We start from the raw sequence: 24,885 nt of genomic DNA, 5'->3' as shown, positions 1-24,885 counted from the left end.
AAAAAGAGGAAGACCCTCAACGAGATGGATTGACACAGTGGCTGCAACAATGGGCTCAAGCATAACAATGATTGTGGGCATGGCACAGGACCAAGCAGTATTTCATTCTGTTATACATAGGGTCAGTATGAATCAGAACCGACTCAACGGCACCTAACAACATCAGCAAATGAGTGGTCCACATGAGCACAAGATTCCCAATAAAGAAACATGCAAGTATGGAAGCACAGGAGAAGAAGCAATTCTGTCTGTTAATTAAGCCGCCAAAGTGTGTGAGAAAGAGTTGTACATTTGCTTAGAAAAACGCTTACCAAAAATATTTTTTATAAAATATGTTGTAAAAGAAGAACTTCTGGTTTTAATACTCCTAAAATAGAGTAATAACTTCTTCTGCCTGTTCAAGAAAACGTCAGTGAGAATTCAAGTCTCACTTTATAGGACTTGAAATTTATCATGGAATTCTTTAACTTCAAACGAGAAACTCTTCGTGGCAATTTGGAGACAATCTACATTCTCTTCTGATTTCAGCCTACCATCCCAGACCTGTCAATCTCTATTTGTTGTTACTCCTTGTCAAAAGCAGATTTTCCTTTCCAGGCAGCTTTTTCCTAAGAATAAGATATTCTTAGTTGGGGAAAGAAAAAAAATCAGCGGCCATGGAAAACCCGGCCTGGAGTAAAGCAGTTAGTCTATTTTACGATGATTAGTCAAACATTGGCATAATGTATGCTTTTAAGACAGACACTCAACAACCAAGGGGTAAGTGCTTTCCTGTATCCATTTTCTGTCATTTGCGCCCTAGGAAAGTCTGAAAATTTTTGGAGTGAAGAAACAAAGTATAACAGGGAAACAAAAGATTTAAGGAAACATTGATTTATGAAACAATTTCAATTTGTCCCTTATCTAATTGGGGCCCTGGTGGTGCAGCAGTTAAGAGCTTGGCTGCTAACCAAAAGGCTGGAAGTTCAAATCCACCAGGTGCTCCTTGGAAACTCCATGGGGGTAGTTCTGTTCTGTCCTGTAGGGTTGCTGTGAGTCGGAATCAACTCAAGGGCAACGGGTTTTGTTTTGGTTTGGTTTATCTAATTTGTTTATATTAACCTGGTTCTCTTAAATACATGGTTAGGTATTAAATTCCAATATAATAATTTAATTGGACATTTGTTTTTTTACCTCAGGCTGGAACACAGAAAGTTTGAATAGGCAAAGGCTCCAGGATAGTTGGCTTAAAAACAGAATATATTTCATTATGCCATCTTTTATCTTAAGACATAGAGCTGAAAGATGAATAGTGGGAAAAATGAGTAAAGTATATATTATGTATTAAAATAATGAAATTATGTATTAGAATAAACAAAATTTTATTATTTTATTTTTAAAATAACATTATTCTTTTAATAAAAAATAATAAGCTAGTAGAAATTTCTTTTTAAAGCTTTAATGAACCTTTCACCGTACTGAAGAATCAGTCACACTAGCTGCTTTTAGTCACAAAGAAGAGCATGTGTGGATGCGTCATTTATTATTCACTTCTTAGGCCCCTTCCACTCCTAGAAGTCTGTGATTGTAAAGAATACCCTGCGATGCAACCATTATTCTCAAACTCATCTGGCTGTGTTCCTCCTTGAAGTGTGGCAATGACAACTGCGCATGAAATTGAAGGTGTGCCATAGCTTTACAGAAAAGACCTTCTAGTGCTCTTGCTGGTGTTGAGAAGTTGAGAGGCTGATGGTCCTGCAGCGTTAGGACAATCTGTGTTCTTGATTGTAAGCACACACTAGCAGGTCTGCTTCTTGAGCTGTGCTGGCAGCCAGCATTCTGAATGTGTGGTTTTGCTACTTTACTCTGAAAGGCCTTGCCATGCACATACTCACTTTGGAACAATATGCTGCTTTACTGTTCATTTGCATAAGACTCCTGAGAGCTTTCTGTTATCCATCCTCATGAACTTGTCTTTCCACTTCCTAGCATGTAAGAGATTTCATTGACTGTACATAAATCAAACTGGTCCTGACTAACACCGGCTCCCGATGGAAAAAGCTCTTACATTTCTTCATGTGGGGTGCGCTGACTTCTCCCTATTCTTTGCATTCTGTCTCTGTCCCAGTTCTTTTTTCACAATAAAATAGGGACCCTAATCCCAAGGTGACTTCGTTTAAGTAACGGCCTTTTGTATGGAACCTTGTCAAAGGCCTTGAGAAAGTCGTTCTTTCCCCCTTTTTTTCTCCTTCCTATTTTATCTACTGAAAATGTTCTTAAAAAATTTATTTGGATTTCATTGTTTGGTACCCCCATTTTCTGTTATAGAATCGGCCGTTTCTACTCAGTCCTAAACATTGATGCAATGCCTGAGGTGAGCAAGGTCCAACTCACCTAGTATTGGTGAGCTTAGGAAAAAAAAAAAAAAAACACGTGTCATAGAGTCAATTCCAACTCTTGGTGACCCCACGTGTGTCAGGGTAGAACTGTGCTCCACTGGTGAGTTTACCACAATCTAAGTCTCTGCATACCCCTCGAATCCTTCTTTGTGACAGAGGTCACATTTGCAGTTTGGCACAGTAGCTTGCATAACAATAGATTTTAGTGGTCTAATTTCACCCTTGAGTTCCTGCAAAACTCCCATTCATCTGCCCTCCACTGTGGTAATTTATCTAGATTTATTGTGTCAATTTGGCAGAATAGCTCTGATAAAACCACTGCTTGATTTAATAGCATCAATCTTCCATTTCCAGGAACAGTATAGGACTAGAGATCTCTTTACTGTCTTCTTCATTAAAAGCTAAGGTTTAGAATTCACCTGTGAGCTATCACCATTTCACTTTTTGGAGAACTTTCTATTCCAAAGTCATCTGTGGTCAACCCTCTCCCTTGAGTTAAATTGTTCTCTCTGGTTCACTGATAGGAACTTATATTATTCTTGAAGTCTCATATATACTACTCCTCAATTTCTTTGCATATCTCTGTATGATCGCTAATCTTCCAGACTTTGTGGAATTTCCTATTCTCATTTTTGAACCATGTTTCAGCTTAGGAAAAGAAGCTAATTATTTCTTGAAATAAAATATTTGACACTTTCGGTTATCCATGCAACTGGGAATTCAGGGAACACGGAATAACTTTCAATAAGGTGTTTATACAAAGTAATTGCATTTTTATTATAGTCTATCTAAGAACTTGGCTGCTAACCAATGGTTGGAGGTTCAAGTCTAGCCAGAGGTACCTCAGAAGAAAGGCTGGGTGATCTACTTCCAAAACGTCAGCCATTGAAAACCCTATGGAGTGCAGTTCTACTCTGATACATGTGGGGTTGCCTTGAGTTGGAGTTGACTGATGGCAACTGGTTCCTCTAAAATTATTAAACAACTTAATGAGTAGACATTCATTATTTGAGGGCTATCATTAATAATTATTGATTAATATAAGAAATATGTTGATCACTAACTCTGTGTGAGACAAAGTGCTAGGGGCTGGGGATTTAAATAATTCAGAAGACCTCATCTCGGCCACCAAAAGTCTCATAGTGTGGAGAAGGGTCACATTGCACTTATGCAAATAAACATACCAAGATCATTCAGTGTTATGGGTGCCACATAATAGGTAAAAGTAGACTGGAGAGTGATTGCTGCCATATCTAGGAGAAAAGCTATTTTCAGAGCAAGGTGAATAATGAGTCTTGAAGAATAGGAGGGTGGGTTCTGGACAGATCATGGTGGGAAGGGCATATGCAGGAGGCATTAAACCGTATGACTATGGTGTAGGGTACACCAACAGAAATGGTAGCAGATGAGACTGGAGAAGAAAGCTATGTATGCCATGAGAAAGGGTTTGAAATGTATGTGTGAGCAAAAGGAGACAATAAGGGTTTTAAACAATGAAATAATATGGTCACATTTTCTATATGAGTGTGGAAGCAGAGATTATTTAAGAGATTATTACAGTGTTAAAGCAAGAGCTGGTGGAAGCAATGACATGGGGGATGGAAAAAAGGATATGGATTCTATAGACTGCTAAAGAGTATATTTTAGTCCCTCAAATATTTGTGCATGATAGTAGTGACTTGAGGGAGAGCAAGGAGTCAAGGGTGATCCCCCAGCATACATTTTTGGGTAACTAGGTACATAGCGGTTCTAGCAACCAGAAGAGGGACTGTTAGAAGAGGAAAAACAGGTTAGTAGTAGTGTTGGTCTGAGTATTATGGGAAGGCTTTGGAAAGATAATGAGTTCCATTTGAATGTATGTGGCTTGATGTAGGGTATCTAAGTGGAGATTTTGAATAAATAATTATATTGGTCTGGCACTTAGGCCTAGAAATATAAATAGGAGAATCACTAGCATAGAGTTCAAGCAATTTTGCATTCTGACTAGCTGTGTTTCTGAGCCTATGCTAAGAATGACAGCAACCAAGATGAATAACAAATGACTCCCTCTCTGAAGTCTAGTTTAGAATAAAGACAATCATATTATTTATTATATTTTATTCTCCTAATAGGACATCAGGTATATATGAATCTTATTCATATAAGTGATGTATTTTATATACTAAAGCTTTCTTGATACAGACTTTACATACCTTCAGCCACATTATTATTTTAAATAACTCTGTATGATTCTTAAGAGTAGCACCTAGCAAAGAAACAAATTACTAGTTTGATAGGCTTTTTGATTCCAAAGATATAAGAATAAACAGTTTATTCCAGTTGGAAAGTCATTTAGCTGAAACATACTTTTTGCAGTATACCTTTATGCCACATTTTGTGAAGGACACGTTAGTTATACTTCCTGAATACATGAAGATTTGGCAGCACTTGTGTGATTTAGGTACAATGATGACTATTCAAACAGATCTTTTAGTTTTGCCCTTTAAAAGATCAACTCTTTGAGAAGTACATATATCACATAAGCACAGTTGGCTTGAGGGTAGGAAAAGATGCTTGGAAGAAACGTGATAAAAATGTCCCCACCGTTACCCTAACCTCAAATTCAGGAATTCTCTGAATAAAAGGAAAAAAAAAGTTATTTCTGAAGACTTGCTTAAATAAATTATAGAAATTATGAAGTCATCCTGCACAAAACTTATTTGATGGAACCCAAACCTAAAAGCATGTTGCTATAATTTTAATCCATAGTTGGCTATCATATTTCCTCCGGCTATCAGTTCATTCTTTGAGCAAGTGACATATACAAAGAATAAACTAGAAGATTCTGTAGTCTCTTGAGAAAATAAACGTTGAATAGACAGGTTTTCTTTTTTAAGAAATATTCATTGAATTGTATTCACAATCTCTTTTAGAATGTACGTGTTCACATAATGCATGCAGCTACAGTGTCCTGTGATTTTTACAGAGTGGAAAAATGTCAAACCGCGTTAATGGAAGTGCTCCAAATGACATTTTTTTCCTATTATCATTAAACAGGGAAGGCCATGGTAAAATTTCAGTATTTGCTGTCAAAATGGCTTTAGCCACGTTGTGTGGAGGGAAGATCATGGACAAATTACGATGTAAGTTATTTGTGCTTCTCTTTGCTTATACCTCCTATGTACCACCTTGTCGTCTCCCACATTCCTACCATGTCCCCTTGCCCATCTGTGTCTTTCCTCATTCTCTGAGAGTTGTTGAAGTACAGTCTTCATCAACCTTTGGAATTTGTCATAGAAATATTTGCACAGTAAATAAATATTAATGAAATGCCTATTTTCCTCCTATTTATGAGTTATTATATTTATAACTTGTTGAATACCACCAACTAGACTGCTTCTGATATCAAAGTGAGACATTCATTCTTTCAAGTTCATTGATTAATCTCAGCACATGTGTACTGTTTTATATGCATAAGTCCATCTTCATAAGGCATCAGCATATTGGACCAATAGATAAGTGGAAAGGACAGCAAAGCCCCACATAACCACACATCTTACCTCAATTCCGGGGATTTCCTTTCACAGAATGGCCAAATGAACTCCAGTCAGCATTCAGAGAAGACCAACTAGAATTTATGATGGTTGATTTATTTTCCTTTTAGTTAGCCTAAGAGATACAGAGAATTGTAGGTGCAGGAACCAGTGTCTTTAAACAAACAAAAAAAGGCTTCAGAATAATCCAGGAGGCATTTCCTTCAGGGTTAGGCTGGAAAGAGAAAGTTTTGCAAAGTGAAGCAGGGCAGAAGCAGAAACTCTTGAGGGTCTTGCCTGCTGACCTCATGGCACAATTGGCCATTTATACTGAGAACATTAGATAAATGTAAAAAACAAAAAAAAAAACTTACCCAATATTAGTAAGTACCTCGATGAAAGAAACTCATATTAAAATGCATTTGGGAACAAACTGAGAAAACCTCTTCTCTGTCCTTCAGAACTCCTCAGAACCTTTAATGTACCAGGTTAAAGCTGTGCCATCGAGGACCCAGGTGCTTCCACCTTTCCACTGAGCCTTCCTCAGTGTTGGATTTCATTCTCCTCCTGGGGGAGAGGGAGTGCAGCAGTTTCAGGAATCACATTCTCACTCCAGAGGCCACCAGCCAACTTGTCTTTAAGTGTCATTGCCCAGGGTGGCCTTACAGGCCAGTTACTAAATCAATTACTAGTAGCAGGAAAGGAATCACCATGTTGATCATGGAGTAATCAGCTTTCACCTCCTGGGCTGGGAAGGCCCACTGCTTTCCCTTGGCACAACAACAAATTTTGGGCCAATAAAGAAAGAAGATGAGATGAAGGGAATAATTGTTAGGTAGGCAACTAAGAATGTCTACAGAGTTGCAAAGCTCAAGATATAACTAAGATTTTTAACAGATCTTTATCAATTTTCAAAACCCTTGCAGTTCTCTTGCAAGTCCAAGAGTTCAAAGCAGAGGAAACGGTGCACCTAGTACAGTTACCTTTCTCCTTATCCCATCCCCTTATCCCATCCCTTCACTCACCAAAAACAATTGATGAGCAAAGCATGCATGCTATCTAGTGGCCAAAGTAAATCCTCTTCAGTGCAGTGAAAGAAGCAACAAATGCATGAGTCCCATTTGGAGTTAAACTGAGTTCTCCAGTCTGCAGAAACAGCTATGCAATGTCACAATTCTGTAGAAAAACAAATAACACAACAGCAGTATAACACGGCCCCCACTCCCAGATCAGTACACTTGACTCACAGCCTTATGTATCCCTGGTTCTTCTGCTGTGGAGTCACTCTTTGTGTAGTTAATCCCAGGCAAGTGGTTATAATGGCTTCCAAGTAACTCGGTTGAAAGCAATTTGGCTAGAAACAATTTAGCTGAAACCAATTTGGTTAGAGGAATCTTTCCAAAATGTTAATTACTCAAAAATGAATATCTGTAGTCATTGGTATTTCTAGTTTCACTGCTAATTATCGATCGAATGAGCAAATATGGACAAACATACTCACCGACAGCAGTGGCTGACTCTTGGTGAAACAGGATTGTGGGTGTTTTCTATAGTCTTCATTTGCTGGCTTGCATTTAACAATAAAGTACACAAGGTAATGATTTTCTGCATTGCTTCTATAATAATAAAAAGTAAAATGAAAGGATATGGAATTTTTCAGGGTTTGAGAGATTTGTTTTCCCTTCTTTAAATTTTTCTAATTTCCCTTAAGCCAATATGCCAGCTGTTCTTGTTTGGCAATGTTTCTATTTTTGTGTGTAGGGATGAAGGATATTTAGTTTGTTCCAACTAATCTCTTATTGTTGGAGAGCACAGAGCAAGAATAATGAGCTGAAAATAATTTAGAAATTTTAAAAAGCGAAAAAGTAGAAAACAAAAGAAATTTTAAAGCTAATCTTTCTTTTAAAAAAAAATGCTTTAAAATACGTTAAAAGAGCTAACAAGCCCATGTTGCACCAGAATTTCCAATTCTCGGGGTACAGCAAACCAATATGCAGGGTATTCACTGAGTAACTCCAGGGGGCATCCCAAACACAGCTTAGGGTATAAAGGGTTCCCCCTGCAGTTACATAAAACAGATTGCCTAAACATAAACTGACCTGATACACCCCTTTTCTGTCAAATTTTTCTTGGCCCAGTTATAAGTTGTTAATTTAATGGGTTAGAACATTTGCTTATACCTCTGCTCTGTGGCTCCTGGATAGCCTGAAGATCTCAAGGGATTCTGAATCCAATGCCATAATCCTAGTATGGCATATGCTGTTCTAAAGCTTCAGGGGAAGGGTTGTTTGTTTAAAAGACTAGCATTATGGTAAATACCATGTAATTGTTGAGTTTCTATTACTAAACAGGCCAATTGCCTCCATGCCTACCTCCACAGTAAGGTTTCTAACTCACTGACCTGCTTTAAAATCTTCAGTTTCTCCCTTAGAATCTTCTGGACACAATCTGAACTCCTCAGTAGAGCTTTCAAAGCTCTTAATGTCTCATCTCACCTCCCTCCATGACCTTATGTGCACGCAAGGCCCCTGCAATACTGAACTACTTGAAGATCCCTGAGGGCATCATGCTTGCTCTCACTCATCTCCCTGTGTTTGCTAGTCTTGATCCTGTTTCCTAAAGCCCACTCCCCTTATCTGTGTCTGAGTAACCATTAATTGTCCTTTAAACTTGGCCCAGACACTGCTGTAAGGAAATCTTCCCTGACCCACTGCTCCCTCTGGGGCCTTCTCTCTGAGGCCCCACTTCATCATGTATACCCTACTGTTAAACATTAATTATACCACCATGTTATGATGTGCAACATTACATGATGTATAATGTAAGCACTTCTCTAAAAACCTCAATAGATGAGACCTCCTATAGGACAAGAACACAGTCCTGATTTTCCTATGTATCATAGCCTAGCACAGTTTTGTGCGTTTAGTATTTTCTAAGTTAATTTTAGCTGAATAAGTCAATGAATTTAAGTTCTTCCAAGTAGCTATGATCATAAACAGTAAAAATATGGAAGTTGTCAAAGACTTAATTTTAAATGGACCTACAATCAACACACATTGGAAGCAACAGTCAAGAAATCAAACAATGTATTGCACTGGGCAAATCTGCTGCAAAAGACCTCTTTAAAGTGTTCCAAAGCAAAGACGTTACATTGAGGACTAAGTTGTGCCAGACCCAAGCTATGGTGTTTTCAGTCACCTCATATGCATGTGAAAACTGGACAATGAATAAGGAAGACCGAAGAAGAATTGGTGCCTTTGAATTATGGTGTTGGTGAAGAATATGGAATATACCGTGGACTGCCAGAAGAACAAACAAATCTGTCTTGCAAGAAGTACAGCCAGAATACTCCTTAGAAGTGAGGATGGCGAGACTTCGTCTCACATATTTTGGTCATGTTATCAGGAGGGACCAGTCCCTGGAGAAGAACATCATGCTTGGTAGCGGGTCAGCAAAAAAGAGGAAGATCCTCAAGGAGGTGGACTGACACAGTGGCTGCAACAATGGGATCAAACATAGCAAGGACTGTGAGGATGGCGAAGGACCAGGCAGTGTTTCATTCCGTTGTGCATAGGGTCACTATGAGTTGGAACTGACTCGACAACACTTAACAACAAGTAGCTATCACTGTATAGAGCTGTAGCAAATACAAATGTGGTTTAAAATATGGTCTGGACCCTTCCAGAACAATCACACTAGAGAGGCAAGCCTAAACATATGAGGCAGATAATAGAATAAAGCGATGTGTAATTAATAATAAAAATAACTGTACCACATACTAGGTGCCAAACACTATTCTAAGTATGTATCATTTTAATAGCTTCCTCAAAATCCTTTCATTTCTTTTTAAAAACCTGAGTGGCCATTAAAAGCTGCTTTCCTTTAACCCCAGTGATCTAGCCCTAGTTTGGCTATTGCCTAGCAGAACTTAACACAAATAAGTTAATATTAACTTTAAGTTTGTGAAAAGTCAGTGTTGATACTCCTTCTGCTTTTACTTTAATTAGAGGCATTGCCTAATTTGTTTCCGTGAGAAGTTTGAAAAATCTAGACTACTAGACTAGAATATTCCCTGGCCTAGAAAATCAGAGCCTAGAAGATAATCAAGACAACCAATTATAGTCAACCAACCTGCCTAGAGAAAAAAGATGGCAGCTCTAATAAAGGGGCCAAATTTGCCTCTCCTAGGTTTCCTTTTCCCCTTTTTGATTGGAATTCTTGATTTTTTTTGTATATTTAGAATTACATAAGAGTTGTTTTGTTTTTTGCTGTTGGCAACTTTTTTTTTTTTTGACTACTCAAAATGGAACATGAAAGATAAAATCCACTAAGTAAACAGCATTGTGAAGGTAGGTGAAAACAACATTAATTTGGTTGATCATATAAAATTTCTCTAGCCTCATGATAAACTATTTGGAGCACAGTAGAAATCCATTATAACTGGGTTTCTTGGTATGAGTATTTAAAGAAAGTGAAAGTCAATTCACATCCTCAAAACATAATCCAGTAAAAGCCTATATTATGTTTAACATCTGACCACGGCGTAAAAGCAAAATGTCTCCAGATTACATTTGACCTTGAAAAATTAAACCCAAAATGTGCTAGCACAGTGAACTTATCACAGTTTGCCTGGCAGCGGTGCTGGCCTGGTGACAATCTAGTTAGCATGGTGACAAACTACATAATAGCAAACCCTTTCATTCCAGTAGTGATTTCCACAGAGGAATCATAAAGTACCTTGGAAAATTATGCCATTAATATTCATTAAGTGCACATAATGGCAGAAGCTGAAGAATACAGGTTCAGTGAAGCCACCAGCTCTACAGAGAATATTCCAGGACCTGACTTTGCCTCGTTGATCATTCACAAGGCCAGGCTTCTTCACTGCATGAGTCAAAAGGAGCCTCTCCCATAAATCAAGAGGCTTCCACTCAGAACACTATGATTTATAGAAAGTTTTCTGCTTCTGTGGGAAGTTAATCAAGTGTTTTAGTTACATTCTTATCCCCATTGTGTCTTTCATTTTTCAAATATCTTAAGCCAAAATTCCACAAGTTTTAGTGATAATATAGATGGATAAATAGCTAGCTAGCCAGGTAAATAGGTACACATACACCTCAACTTTGTAATAAAGCTCCTCTGTGACTTTCACATGAGCTCAGCATATTTATCACATATACAAAATACTCTTATTGCATTATTTATGGGAAACCCTGGTGGTGCAGTGGTTAAGAGTTCAGCTGCTAACCAAAAAGTTGATAGTTCATATCTACCAGGCGCTCCTTGGAAACCCTGTGGGGCAGTTCTACTCTGTCTGTAGGGTCACTATGGGTCAGGATCGACAACAGTGGGTTTAGTTTTGGATTTTAATTGACCTCAGAAGAAAAAATCATTTCTATATCTTATCAAAATATGTTAATTTATACAAATTACTAGTTAATGCTATGTGCCAAAATCATCAAAAAAACAAAACAAAAAAGACACCAGAGAAAACACCCTGCCAGGAATATTTCAGCATAAAAACTAGCTTTTATATTATTCTTTCATTTAAAAAACTAATATATTTATGCTACTGCAGTTTTTTGTTATTTGCCACAGATATGTTGAACTAAAACAGTGGTGAATGTTTGTGTGATGAATAAATACCTTTCCTTTTCCTTCCATCAGATATTTTCTCAATGATTTCTGACTCTAGCGGGGTGATGATTTATGGACGATATGACCAGTTCCTCCGGGAAGTTCTCAAACTACCCACAGCAGTTTTTGAAGGTCCTTCCTTTGGTTACACAGAACAGTCAGCTAGATCATGTTTCTCTCAACAGGTAAGGAAAAATTATGCTTAAGGAAACATCTCTCAAATAGTTGTTGCTCTTTTTCTGTATGTCACACCAAGTCACATAATCTTCAACAAATGCTTCTTCATGATAACAAGCTGTTGTATATTTTCCACCTCTGAAAAATGACCTCTGAACCAGCAACTAAACCCAATACGCCTGGGTAATAATAATAGTTGATATATACTGACCATCAGCCAGGTCATGCTTAGATAAAATTTACTGGCTTTTTCTAATTTAATCCTTACTACAACTCTGTGGCCTCGGTATCGTTATTATCACTGCACTATGGAAAGGGCAGAATTGTGACTCGGCCTCACATGACACACAAGTCTGACCCAGCACCAAGCTTTACCAATGTTTAGCAAAGGAAGAAGAAAGGACTCAAAGCTCATACCATATCAAGATTTGGAAGGCCCATAATACAACAAACAGCTGCTTAAACCTTCCATGACATGATGCATTAGGATTCAGAGGAGTTTTAACTGGGGTGTGGTATAAGTTAGCCCAGGAAAGCTGCTTAGTTTCAAAGGCTCTCCATATTTATATCTCTCAGCCCTGGTGGCACAAACAGTTATTTGCTTGGCTGCTAACCAAAAGACTGGTGGTTCAAATTTATCCAGTGACTCCATGGAAAAAAGACCTGGCGATCTGCTTCCATAAAATTACAGCCAAGAAAACCCTATGGGGCAGTTCTACTCAGTCACATGTGGTCATTCTGAGTAGAAATCAACTCAATGGCACCCAACAAAAACAGTCATGAAGAAGAAGTCCCTGGGTGGCACAAACGGTTAAGTGCTCAGCTGCTAATCAAAAGGCTGAAAGTTCGAGTCCACCCAGAGGCACCTGGAAGAAAGGCCTGGAGATCTCCTTCTGAAAAACCAGCCATTGAAAACCATATGGAGTGCAGTTATACTCTGACACACATGGGGTCACCATGAGTTGGAATCGACTCCAGGGTGACTGGTTTTTAGTCATGTAGGAAGGTTACATGTCTAACATCCATTCTCCAGCACAGCACAGTAGTTAATGATTTGTAAATCCACAAATGAAAAGTTTGTTTACAATTTTAAAATGCCCGAAGTAACCGGGTATGTCCTCTAAAATAATTCCTTGAATAAGAAGTCAGTACATAGCAGCCCCTAGAAAACACTTATTACTATCAGCTAGTAAATTTTATCAGTCTGTTTACCTGGTAGTCTGGGAGGTCAAAACTGCTTGGGGCCTCCCCACCTAGGGAGGAAGCAACCAGCTTACCTATGTTTAACCCTTTCTTTCCCAGCTATCATCTTACAGTGATGAGCAGAGGATCAAAGAGGTTAAGTAACTTACTCAAGGTCACCCAACTAGTCAATAACAGAACCAAGATTTGAACATGGCTAAATACCTTGTGTTTGTTAAGCATTTCCAGTGAATTAGGCACTTTGATGAATGCTTTACAGCCTCACACCATTTACTCCTCTCTATAGCCCTCTAAGGGAAGTACTAGTATTGTCCCTATTTAACAATATAGAAACTGCGGCTCAGCATGTAAAGTGGCTTGAGCAAGAGACATATGGATAGCAAGTGGCAAAGCCAAGATTCAGGTCAATGCCTGTCATATTTCAGAGCCTTTATTCTTACTCATTACTCTTTCTGACTCCAAAGCATGTGTTCTTACCGCTCTGTTATTTTCTCCAATATTAGGAAATGGGTAGCTAAAAGAACCTTCCCTTCCTGCTGATCTTGGGAAATGACCACTAGGGTCCCAAAGTCTGAGATCAAAGTAGCACAGATCACATGGACAAAGGAAAGCCACCACTCCCTAGATGAATTTATGTTTAGATAACACCATGGTAAAAGATGTTAAGTATTAAGGTTGTGGATTTACATAATATCAGAATCTATCCATCTTATTTCAAGTACAAAATCAATAAGGGAAGGAAGGTTTGATATACTAAGCACCTAACTCTGCTCCCATGTCATCTCACCCAGAAAGCTTTTCTGACCTCCCACTGCCCTACCCCAGGCAGGCTTAGGTGCTCTAGTGCATGCTTCTTTATCTCTGCCCCCAACTAAAGCATGCCCCTCTTTATATTCCCTTTTGGGGTTGGCAATATCAGAATGGATCCATTCACCTAAGCCTCTTGCCAGATTCCTCTACCTCACCCAGAGCTTCCCACCAATCATCATCACGTCCTGCTGATTTCACCTTCTAACATTTTCTCAGATATGTTTCCTTCTCTGTCATCTATCTCCTGGGCTATTGTATTAACCTCCAAACTGGTCTCTTGCCTCTGCATTTATTTGTCTGTTTGTACATTTGTTTATTTGTTGTATACCCCATTGCATTCCAAACTATTCTGGAACCTCATTTTTAAAAAATATTTTAGGGAGCCCTAAAAATATGTATAATACAACAGGGAGAAAACAAGAACGGTGTCCTCTGTTTTAATCTGTTTCCCACAATGCCCACATACCACCATGCCATTCACCTGCTTAGCGGCCTTCCTTGCCTACAGGGTAGCACTTCCTCTCTTGAGGTTGTGTTCAAGGCCCTGTGGGCCCTTCTGTCTTTCTCCAGCTCATTCTCCTCCCTCAGATGGAGTCCTCTGCCTCCTTTCCCTCTCACACCACGCTCTTTCGTGAGTCTGTGCTTCTGTTGATGCTGTTTTCTCTGTCTTGAGCATCCTATGCGTTTCTTGCCACCAACTACTTTTTCTTGCCCAAATGTCACAGTCTTCAAGAAGCCTTTCACAAAAGACACCAAGCTTCCTATCTGAACCATCTTTGTATCTTTAAAAAGTTGTATCACTGTCCTATAGAAGGCAGTCAACAAATTCTACACTGAATTATACTCATTTCAGAGTGAGTGAGTCTTTTCTTTTTTTACTGAAATTGTCTTTTAAAAGCATGTCAATTATTTCAAAGCACAAATCCACTAACCTAATTTTTTACAACTTCAATGCTTTCCAACTTTTTTCATGGCTTTCTAAATGTACAACTCCTGTATTTTTACAGTACTTTACAGTTCACAAAGGGATTTATCTGATTTATGCCTTACAATAACCCTGTGAGGTAACAAGGAAAATACCAGTTTTCTTTTTTTAAGTACTTTAAAGTTCACAGCTATGAGTGTGGGTAGCTGGGTCTTTAACTCTTGTCTTCTGACTCCAGTTCCAATTTGTTGTTGTTGTTCTGCTTTTATTTTGTACATTGTCAGTTCATATCTACAAACATGCAGATGGTCTGACCCAAGGAGTTGTAAGCACATGTTATGTTGAATCACTTAATCACAGGAACAAAAAAAAATTTTATCTACTGCTGGATTCTTAGCTTTTAGGAAGTGTGTTCTAGAATCCACAGTAAATTTACTAATGCCTCACAGTAGTCCTCATTTAAGACTAGCTACAGTAACAGGACAGATTTTTTAAATATAATAGAACTTACATATTCAAAAAGAAACATGTATGCTATGATGTTGCCATTGTTCAAAATATTCTTTGAAATATCCTATAGACTGTCCTATAGGGTCGTTGTAAGTTGGACTCGACTCGATGGCAATGGGTTTGGTTTTTTTTAGGGGGTCCTGATATATAATCTTGTATATATCTGCAGTGATGACAAGTTTATACATGTTGAAATCGTAGTAATATTTTTGGAAGTTCCAGAAGTGATTTTTAGCCAACGTGGTGAATGCTCAAAAGGGATAAGAATATATGAGGTGCAAAAATAGGAACACAAACAAAAGTAATAAAATCAGTTTATTTTTGTGCTTCATGAACTGGCTATAACAGTTAGAATGATGAAATTCCAAAACTGTTTGAATTGCTTTATTGGAAAAATTTCAAAGCTGCCCCAAGTGATTGTTTTGAAAGATAATATTCTTTTAAATACCTAAATTGTAGTTTAAAAAAATTTTTTTTAAAAAAAACCAAACCCATTGCTGTGGAGTCAATTCTAACTCATAATGATCCTATAGGGCATGGTAGAACTGCCCCATAGGGTTTCCAAGGCTATAAATCTTTTTTTTTTTAACAATTTTTTTTTTATTGTGCTTTAGAGGAAGATTTACAGAGCAAATTAGTTTCTCGTTAAACAATTAATACACATATTGCTTTGCATCATTGGTTGCCAACCCCACAACGTGTCAACTTGGGTTCCCTGTTTCCATTCATTCAGCTTTCCTGTCCCCTCCTGCCTTCTTGTCCTTGCCCCTGGGCTGGTGTATCTATTTAGTCTCGTATAGGTGGTTGAGCTACGTGTATTATTGTTTGTTTTATGGGACTGTCTAATCTTTGACTGAAGGCTGAACCTCAGGAGTGACTTCCTTACTGAATTAAAAGAGTGTCAGGAGCCATACTCTTGGGGTTTCTCCAGTCTCTGTGAGACCAGTAAGTCTGGTCTTTTTTGTGAGTTTGAATTTTGTTCTACATTTTTCTTTAGCTCTGTCCAGGACCCTCTATTGTGATCACTGTCAGAGCAGTCGGTGGTGGTAGCCGGGCACCATCTGGTTGTGCTGGACTGTCTGGTGGAGGCTGTGGTAGTTGTGGTCCGTTAGTCCTTTAGACTAATCTTTCCCTTCTTTCTTTGCTTTTCTTCATTCTCCTTTGCTCCAGATGTGGGGGGGACCAGTGGAGTATCTTAGATTGCTGCTCACAAGCTTTTAAGACCCCAGACGCTACTCACTAAAGTAGCATGTAGAACAATTTCTTTATAAACTATGGTATGTCAATTGAGCTAGATGCCCCCCGAGACCATGGTCCCCAGCCCTCAGCCCTCAGCCCAGTAATTTGGCCCCTCAGGGAGTTTGGATTTGTCTGTGAATCTTCTATGACTTTGTCTTGGTGAAGTTGTGCTGGTTTCCCCAGTATTGTGTACTGTCTTACTCTTCATCAAAGTTACCACTTATCTATTGTCTAGTTAGTGTTTTTCCATCCTCACCTCTCCCCTCCCTCGTAACCATCAAAGATTGTTTCTTTCTGTGTATAAACCTTTTCATGAGTTTTTATAATAGTGGTCTCATACAGTATTTGTCCTTTGGATATTGACTTATTTCACTCAGCATAGTGCCCTCCAGATTCATCCATGTTGTGAGATGTTTCACAGATTTGTCATTGTTCTTTATTGCTGCATAGTATTCCATTGTGTGTTTGTACCATAGTTTGTTTATCCATTCATTTGTTGGTGGGCACTTAGGTTTCCATCTTTTTGCTATTATGAATAATGATGCAATGAACATGGGTGTGCATATGTCTATTCATGTGATGGCTCTTCCTCCTGGCAGTGGGATTGCTGGATCGTATGGTATTTCTATTTCTAGTTTTTTAAGGAAGTGCCATATCATTTTCCAAAATGATTATACCATTTTGCATTCCCACCAGCAGTACACAAGAGTTCCAATCTTCCCGCAGCCTCTCCAGCATTTGTTATTTTCTGCTTTATTGATTCGTGCCGGTAATGAGATGGTGCCTCACTGTAGTTTTGATTTGCATTTCTCTAATGGTTAGTGATCATGAGCATTTCCTCATGTGTCTGTTAGCCACCAAGGCTGTAAATCTTTTGGAAGCAGACTGCCACGTTTTTCTCCTATGGAGCAGCTGGTGGGTTCCAACCACTGATCTTTCAGTTAGCAGATGAATGCTTAACCACTGTGCCACCAGGGCTCTTCTGAATTGTGTTAGCCTTTCTTAAATACTGTCTCATTCCTTATATTTTATATAATATATACTTTAATAACAAATGTTCATATCAATCCTATACAAAGTTTAAGCTCTTTAGTATTATGAATTAAAGCTAAAATTGTAAATAACTGCTGAAAATAAAAGATTAAAGAGTAACAAATGTTTTGTGAATTACGAGTACTAGTACTAGCTCATCTAATAGTAAGCTTTGGGACTTGAAAAGACACTTTACCACTTCAGAACTGTTTTCTTATCTGAAAAATTAAACTGTTGCTCTTAACACCCCATCCACTTTCATATTCTAATTCTAAATTTCAAATAACATAATTATTTTAAATATAAATATGTATTTTTTGTTGTTCATATTACAGTATAAATCAATATAATTTTATTTTTGACATTTTGAAAGAAGCATATATGTGTATATATATATGATACATTTCCTTTCTACATCAGAAAGAACCAGGATAATGAGACAGAAGCAGACTGAATTTAGAGAAAAACATATATAAAGAAAGGAGAGAAGAGAATGTTTACAAATTTAAAGTGTTCCCTCTGAACAGGCAAGGATTATGTATTGCACTAATCTTGTATAGTGTGCCATTCACATTAACCACTAAATATTTAGCGCTTAACAGAAGCTGAGAAAATTTGAAAGAGAAGTTGTTCTACAAATTTAGAAGACTGACTGATAATGGGAATTTATGACTTGGTATAATTCAATGTAGAATTTCTCTTCTTCATCTTTTCTCATCTTTTTCAAACAATCCCTCATATATGAAAGTGATGCTCTTGGAATTGTTTTTCTCATTTTGATAATATTGACTGAGCCTCAGTGGAGATAATAAAGTCCTGGGTATGTTTAAGTATAAAAAGCAATCGATGTATCAAATCCTGAACCAGCTTAAATAGCACAATTGCTAAGTTTTATTTCTTCATATTAGAGGTTAATTGAATGCCTTGTTTCTTCAGTCTCAAATACTTACATTCCAGGTAAATTGAGATTAGTCTCTCTTATCCTTGATTTTTGCTTGTTTTTGATGCAGAAAAAAGTCACATTAAATGGTTTCTTGGACACACTTATGTCTGATCCTCCTCCCCAGTGCCTGGTCTGGTTGCCCCTTCTACATCGACTGGCAAATGTAGAAAATGGTGAGTACTTACTACTGAGGAAAGACAGCTTTTTAAATCATTACAATTAAACCATCAAGTCTTCAGTTATTAAGCCAAGGTCATTGTCTTAGAAAGTCTATTTAGTAGTTCTTAGTTTTGTTTAGTATAGAACTAAACCTTCTGCCTAATCTGTAACAGCTTATAGGAGGACTGTCAGTTCTAAAAATTTATCAGATCTCATGACATACCTCTCACAAGTCAGATGTGGCTTAAAGACTTGGTACAGCAGAAGGAGAAGAACCTCAGTAAAGAATCTGACAGTTTCTATTATTTGTTTTAGATCTGAATTTCCAACACTGCTATACATGACATTGATGATTTCTTCCTAAGTACTTGGACAAAAATAGGTGTGGGAAATGGCGAAGATTGGATGGTAGCTCCTTGCTAATCTTCCATCATATGCTCCAAATACTAAAATTTCAATAGTTGTAGTTATGTAAAAGTTAATAGTAATGTAACTTTTGTAACATGCTTTTTTATAAAGGTAACTATTTCTATCATAAAAAGTAATACTGTTGGCATATCCAAATTTAAATATGAAATATAGTTCATAACAAAATTTAAATAAATTCAAACATGGAGAAATTTATTGCCTCCATCTAATCTTTAAAACCCAAAACCAAACCCCTTGCCATTGAGTCAATTCCGACTCATAGTAACCCCACAGGACAGAGTAGAACTGCCCCGTAGGGTTTCCAAGGAGTGGCTGGTGGATTCGAACTGCCGACCTTTGTCTAGCAGCCAAGCTCCTAACCAGGGCGCACCCCAGGCCTCCATCTAATCTTTGAGTGTTCTTATTTATTAGTTAATTTAATCTGAAATTCCTAGAAAGTAATTTATCCTGTATCTCTTACTAGAATCATAACTTCTATATATTTTGTTAATAAATATCGGGACTAAAATTAGCCTAATTTTGAATTCCCTTTCAGAACTTTTAACAACTGCTTTTATCATCTCTCTTGGTTTAAAACTATGAGTTCATCTTGTTTTGCTCATGGAGAAAATTTAAAGAATTAATTTACCAGTTTCTCTACAATCACTACTCATCATATTTTATTTTGTTCTTATCCCTATGCAGCAGCAAAGAGCATTTGAGGTTCAGATCATACAGTCATACAGGATGAGTTCATATTACTGCCAACAGTTCCAGAACTAGTCATTTTCCAGTCATAAAGCTGTAATGTCATCCCTTCTCTCTTAGTATTTCCTGTTGTAGGAGATGAGTTCCCCAGGAGCTATCCCAGAGCAGTTGTCCCCAGATGCAGGTCCCACCCCTGTCTCCCAAGACCCAGAAAAAGGAGGATATGATGCTTGTTCAGAGGACAGTGCATTAAAAAAATGGCTATGTCTTTGTTTTTACAATGTACTTTTTATCTTCACTTTTTCTTATTTACATTATTTTTCCTGAATGGCTAGGCAAAGAATAACTTTACCCAAGGCAAGAATTGTTGTTGTTGTTTTAATATCTTTAGCTTATAACATGTACATAATTACTTGGATCGGATTATTTATTAATTTCAAATCTCAAATATTTTACTTTGCCTGCTTTATAATTTGATTTCCTGCCAAAGAAAGTTAAGTGTTTCTTGACCTATCTGAATCAGAACTATGTTCATATAATATTAACATCTTTTGTGGCCCCTATTCCCTGCAGTGCTTAAGAGCTCAACTGTTAACCAAGAGGTCAGCAGTTCGAATCCACCAGCCACTCCTTGGAAATCCTGTGGGGCAGTTCTACTCTGTCCTATAGGGTTGCTATCAGTCAGAATCGACTTGACGGCTTGGTTTTTGTTTTGTTTTGTTTTGTTTTAATCCACGTGCCTCAGGAAAGAAAAAAATCTGTTTGTTAGATGAAGGCAGTGTCAGTCATTAAGTAGCCACTCCATTAGCCGCCCCATTTTTTGAAAGTAACTCATTGCTCTCCTCCCGTGTTTCTACTCTTCCCACATTCCCCTTTCTTTTTCCTTCCTGTCATTCTCCATTCCTCTAATATTTGCTTTGTACCCACTGGACAGTCAGCTGTATTCATCCATTGTGTTTCTAAATCTCCCACCAAGCTGTGCTGGTCTCCTGGAGACAGAGAGCAGTTTTTTGGAAAGACCAGCTGGTTTGGATAATTTATATTCTTTTTGCGTAAGAGATGGGCGTAGAGAGAGCAAATGGCATTACAGAGATTTGTGTTGTTAAGAGGACACCTATTCTCCATCTCTATTTCATTTCTTCCACCCCCACACACATGCTTGAAAAGAGTGGTGAGATTCCAGGAATAAACTTAATGCTTCTCTCAGCTAAGACTGACCGTCTAGAATCATGGCACACCTCAGAAAAATGCAATTCTGCTAAGCTATATGTTTCCTTATTCTGGTTCATTCTTTTTTTTCTTCTTCATCTTCATTTACTTCCCCCTAGTCTTCCATCCGGTTGAGTGTTCCTACTGCCACAGTGAGAGTATGATGGGATTTCGCTACCGATGCCAACAGTGTCACAATTACCAGCTCTGTCAGGACTGCTTCTGGAGGGGACATGCCGGCGGTTCCCATAGCAACCAGCACCAAATGAAAGAGTACACGTCGTGGGTAAGGCAAGGTCCATTCCATAGTTACGGTTAGATGTGGGAGCATTGCCCAAGATGAAAAGAAATATCAAGGATTGTGACAGAATTAAGGAACAAACTTACTTTCTACCCCAAGTCTAACATTCCTTCCCTTTATCCCCCTCCCCACCCTGCCTTACTGAGATCTCTTTCTTATATCTGAGCCCAGTGTGGCTTCCTGGGACATAAAAATATAGGAAGACTCAAACTGTGTTACTTGTTGGAATACAGATAATTCGTTACTAATTTACATAACAACCAAACAGCAGGTACCTTCTGGAACATAATCTTCATTTTCACAGTAAGTTAAGCTTTTTTCCCTGTTTTGTTTGTTTTTTTGGAATTACTGAAAAATTATTGTTAGTTTCTTTTTCTTATATTCTGGAATTCTAAGATTCTTGAACTTAAACAAGTATGGGTGTGTGGGCTTGATGATACCGTTCGATTTTACCTTTCTGCAGGGCTGGGAGGATTGTGGTTATATTAGCAAATCACCTTTTCATGAATAGTCTGAATGACCAGCTTCTAAAGGTGACCTGTGAGTGTCTGTCCATGGGGTAGATGTGTCCTCAGGGGCACAGGGCACTAGGTCAATGAGAGGAGTTAGACTATCTCAGTATGCTTGCAGTTCAAATGGTTTACAGTTTGCTGACTTCTGTCTCTGTTAAGCTCCAATGATGCTGCTCTATGCTTCTGTTAAAATATTGTTCTATGTATAGATTTTTTTTTTTTTTTTTTTTGTGGCATGTACCATCAGCCCCTGCCTGTCCCTCTTGGAATAATTTGATTACAAAAAAAAATTTTATGATCTTTCTTATATTTTAATGTATTAAAATTCAACCGATAGTCACTTAAAGTTTAACTGATTGTTCTTTAAGAAAAGAAAATCTTCAGAATATGCATTCTATATCAGAATGTTCTTTCTAAAAATTATTATTAGGAACTGAGATTCAGTGTAAACGTACTTTATCACCTGTCAGATTCTGAATTCAAGTAACAGTTCTTCACTAAGGCATCATATACGGGGGGCTTCATGCCGGTTTGAGTGCTACCCTCACTTTTGGTTATGTAATATGCTGAGGATAGAAATCTTAACCCAGATCATGAAATACAGTTTATTATAGAAGATAGGAGAGAACACTTTTTATTTTCTTATGGTTAACCTATTACCAAACTTTAGGCTTGTTCTGTTCCAAATCCTGGAGTAGTGGTGTTTGAAGATCAATCATATTTCACTGTCATTTTATAGACATGTTAAAACCATGCAAGGAGTCTCTTTCTTAGAGGTTGTAGACTCTAGAATTACACGGCAGAGCACTGTCTTCACAAACTAGGATCTGACTCCCCAAGAAGACAGAGCGGCCCCACGGCGTGCGGCGTGAAGAGCTGTTGTTATTGCTGCTGCTACTGCTGCTGCTGTTGTTTTTAGTGTTCTAAGAATCGCATTTCCTAACAAAAGCCAAAGAAGGACTTCTTCAACAATACTCCCATTATTGAGTTTTTAAATAATGAGGACAAAAGTTACTTCAGAATAATAGCAGTTATGGACTGTCTGAATAAAAAGAAGTGACAAAATTATAAATGGCTTCTCACGGAAAGGAAAATTTGGGTTAAAGATTTATTTCATTAGTAGACTCTTTTTCATCATTTTGGATGTGAGATTTTAATATAAACATTCCATCTACCTAAATGAAAGAGAGGTGGCACAGTGCTCTGGAAAAAACATGAGCTTTGCACTCTGAAGACTTGGATTTAAGTTCCACTTTTCCTTCTAACTGGAAAGCTTAGGCCATATCTGAAACACCTCTCACCTGGAGTCCTGCGAAAACTCTTGCTCATCACCCCCCTTCCACTCCTATCCCCTCCCAGACCCTTTTCTGCACAGAAGCTAGAGCAACGCTTCTAGAATCAGGTCTGATTGTGTCACCCTTGTGATTTAAATGTCGCGTTGGCTTCCACTGCCCCTGAAATAAAGACCACAGTCCTTTATGTGGAGTGTAAGAACCTTGATGATCTGCCTCCTGCTATCCTCTTCAGGATCGGGTCTCTTTTCTTCCTCCCTTTGCAGTTGCTGCTTCCTCCTTCTGGAATTCCCTTCCCTTTCCCCTGAGTTTTTGTCAAGAGGACTCCTGCTGGTCAATTAAGTCCCAGCTCCTGGGTCCCATGTACAATAAGCAATTGCATTTATCACAGCACTTGCTAACACTAAGTAGTAGGGCAGGTACCTGGTGGCTTGTTCCAATACTCTGTCCCCAGCAAACTTCTTGTCTTGTAAACCATTGCCATTGAGTTGATTCTGACTCATAGCGACCCTATAGGACAGAGTAGAACTGCCCTGTAGGGTTTCTAAGGTTGTAAGTCTTTATGGAAGCAGACTGCCACATTTTTCTGCCACAGAGCGGTTGGTGGGTTCGAACCGCCGACTTTTCAGTTAGCAGCCAAACACTTAACCACTGTTCCACCGGGGCTCCTTTCCTGTCTTAAAGTAGTTACTCAAAAAGGATTTCTTGAATGAACAAATGCATGGCTACCTACTATGAAAAGCAAGGCATCTGATAAAGTGTTAACATAAATGTTATTTGTTATTACTTCTACCTTTCTTGTTCTTTCCAGAAATCACCTGCTAAGAAGCTAACTAATGCATTAAGCAAGTCTCTGAGTTGTGCTTCCAGCCGTGAACCTCTGCACCCCATGTTCCCTGACCAGCCTGAGAAACCTCTCAACCTGGCCCACATCGTGTGAGTATCTCTGCCTCCAGATTAAGTGACATCTTTCTTTACTGACACAGATCCCGACCCATACAAAGTCAATTTCATATCGCTTGTCAAGGACCAAGTTTCAAATTTTAATTTAAAAAAGAATAAAAGTAATATCATTTTAATTTTTTTCTTGTTGAGGTATACAGTACTTCTTCCCAGCTGGACAAGTAAAGTATGCAATGCTAACATAATTCACCTAGAGGTGGAAACTATTCACAAAGCATAGTTCTAACATATGGATGTTAGTGGAGTTTGCACAACTGGAAGTTAAGAGTCAGTGGAATTACCATGGTAAGAAAATTTTAAAACATATTATGTCTTAGCATCATAGGTGCTTTCAGTCCCAAATATAAAAAGTCCTTTATTTCATTTCTCTGCAGAGCCACTCATCTTAAAGATTCTAGAAACCTAGAAATTGCTTCTTTTTTGTTTTTTTAGTCCCAAGCTACATAACTTTAAAAGCATCATAGTCTGAGAAGGGGAGGGTTGAAGAGGGCAGTCCATGGGAAAAGTCATCAAAACAACCACAAATGGATTGTTTCCAAAAAAAAAAAAAATTCCCCAAAGTACGTGTGAGTTTGAAGGAGGTGGACCAAGGAATGGCGCTGTCACCCATTCCTTTCACCTCCCAGAAGCCTCATGCCCAGCCTCTCTCAAGATAATAGAGGAGGCTTTAAAAAAAAAGCAAACCTGTTGCCATCGAGTCAATTCCAACTCATAGCAACCCCACAGGACAGAGTAGAACTGCCCTGTAGAGTTTCCAAGGAGCGCCTGGTGGGTTCGAACTGCTGACCATTTGGTTAGCCTCCGTAGCTCTTAACCACTATGCCACCAAGGCTTCCAGAGGAGGCTTAGGTAGAAGGAAAGGAGCCCTGGTGGTGCAACGGTTAAGCACTTGGCTGCTAGCCGAAAGATTGGCAGTTTGAATCCATCCAGCACCTCCGCAGGAGAAAGACCTGCTCCCGTAAAGATT

The 24,885-nt window shown here is 38.3% G+C and overlaps 1 protein-coding gene across 17 annotated transcripts in view; it reads left to right on the top strand.

The window, feature by feature from the left end:
• Window positions 1–24,885, top strand: part of DTNA (dystrobrevin alpha) — a 446,516-nt gene that overhangs the window by 334,566 nt on the left and 87,065 nt on the right. For 12 of the 17 annotated variants that reach the window (XM_004386871.1, XM_004386875.1, XM_004386870.1 and 9 more), the window contains 5 exons: window positions 5,415–5,500; window positions 11,558–11,712; window positions 18,434–18,539; window positions 20,970–21,136; window positions 23,767–23,891. In XM_004386871.1, the coding sequence (XP_004386928.1) occupies window positions 5,415–5,500; window positions 11,558–11,712; window positions 18,434–18,539; window positions 20,970–21,136; window positions 23,767–23,891 (639 nt within the window). Of the gene's footprint in view, window positions 1–5,414; window positions 5,501–11,557; window positions 11,713–18,433; window positions 18,540–20,515; window positions 21,137–21,186; window positions 21,455–23,766; window positions 23,892–24,885 lie in introns of those variants that run through there. The other 5 variants (XM_004386879.1, XM_004386878.1, XM_004386882.1 and 2 more) reach the window with 4 other exon arrangements.

Source organism: Trichechus manatus, unplaced genomic scaffold (assembly GCF_000243295.1).
Source record: "Trichechus manatus latirostris isolate Lorelei unplaced genomic scaffold, TriManLat1.0 scaffold00175, whole genome shotgun sequence".
NCBI classification, from domain to species: Eukaryota; Metazoa; Chordata; class Mammalia; order Sirenia; family Trichechidae; genus Trichechus; species Trichechus manatus.
The sequence above is the reverse complement of the archived record's forward strand: the minus strand, read 5'-3'. Positions and strand labels throughout refer to the sequence as shown.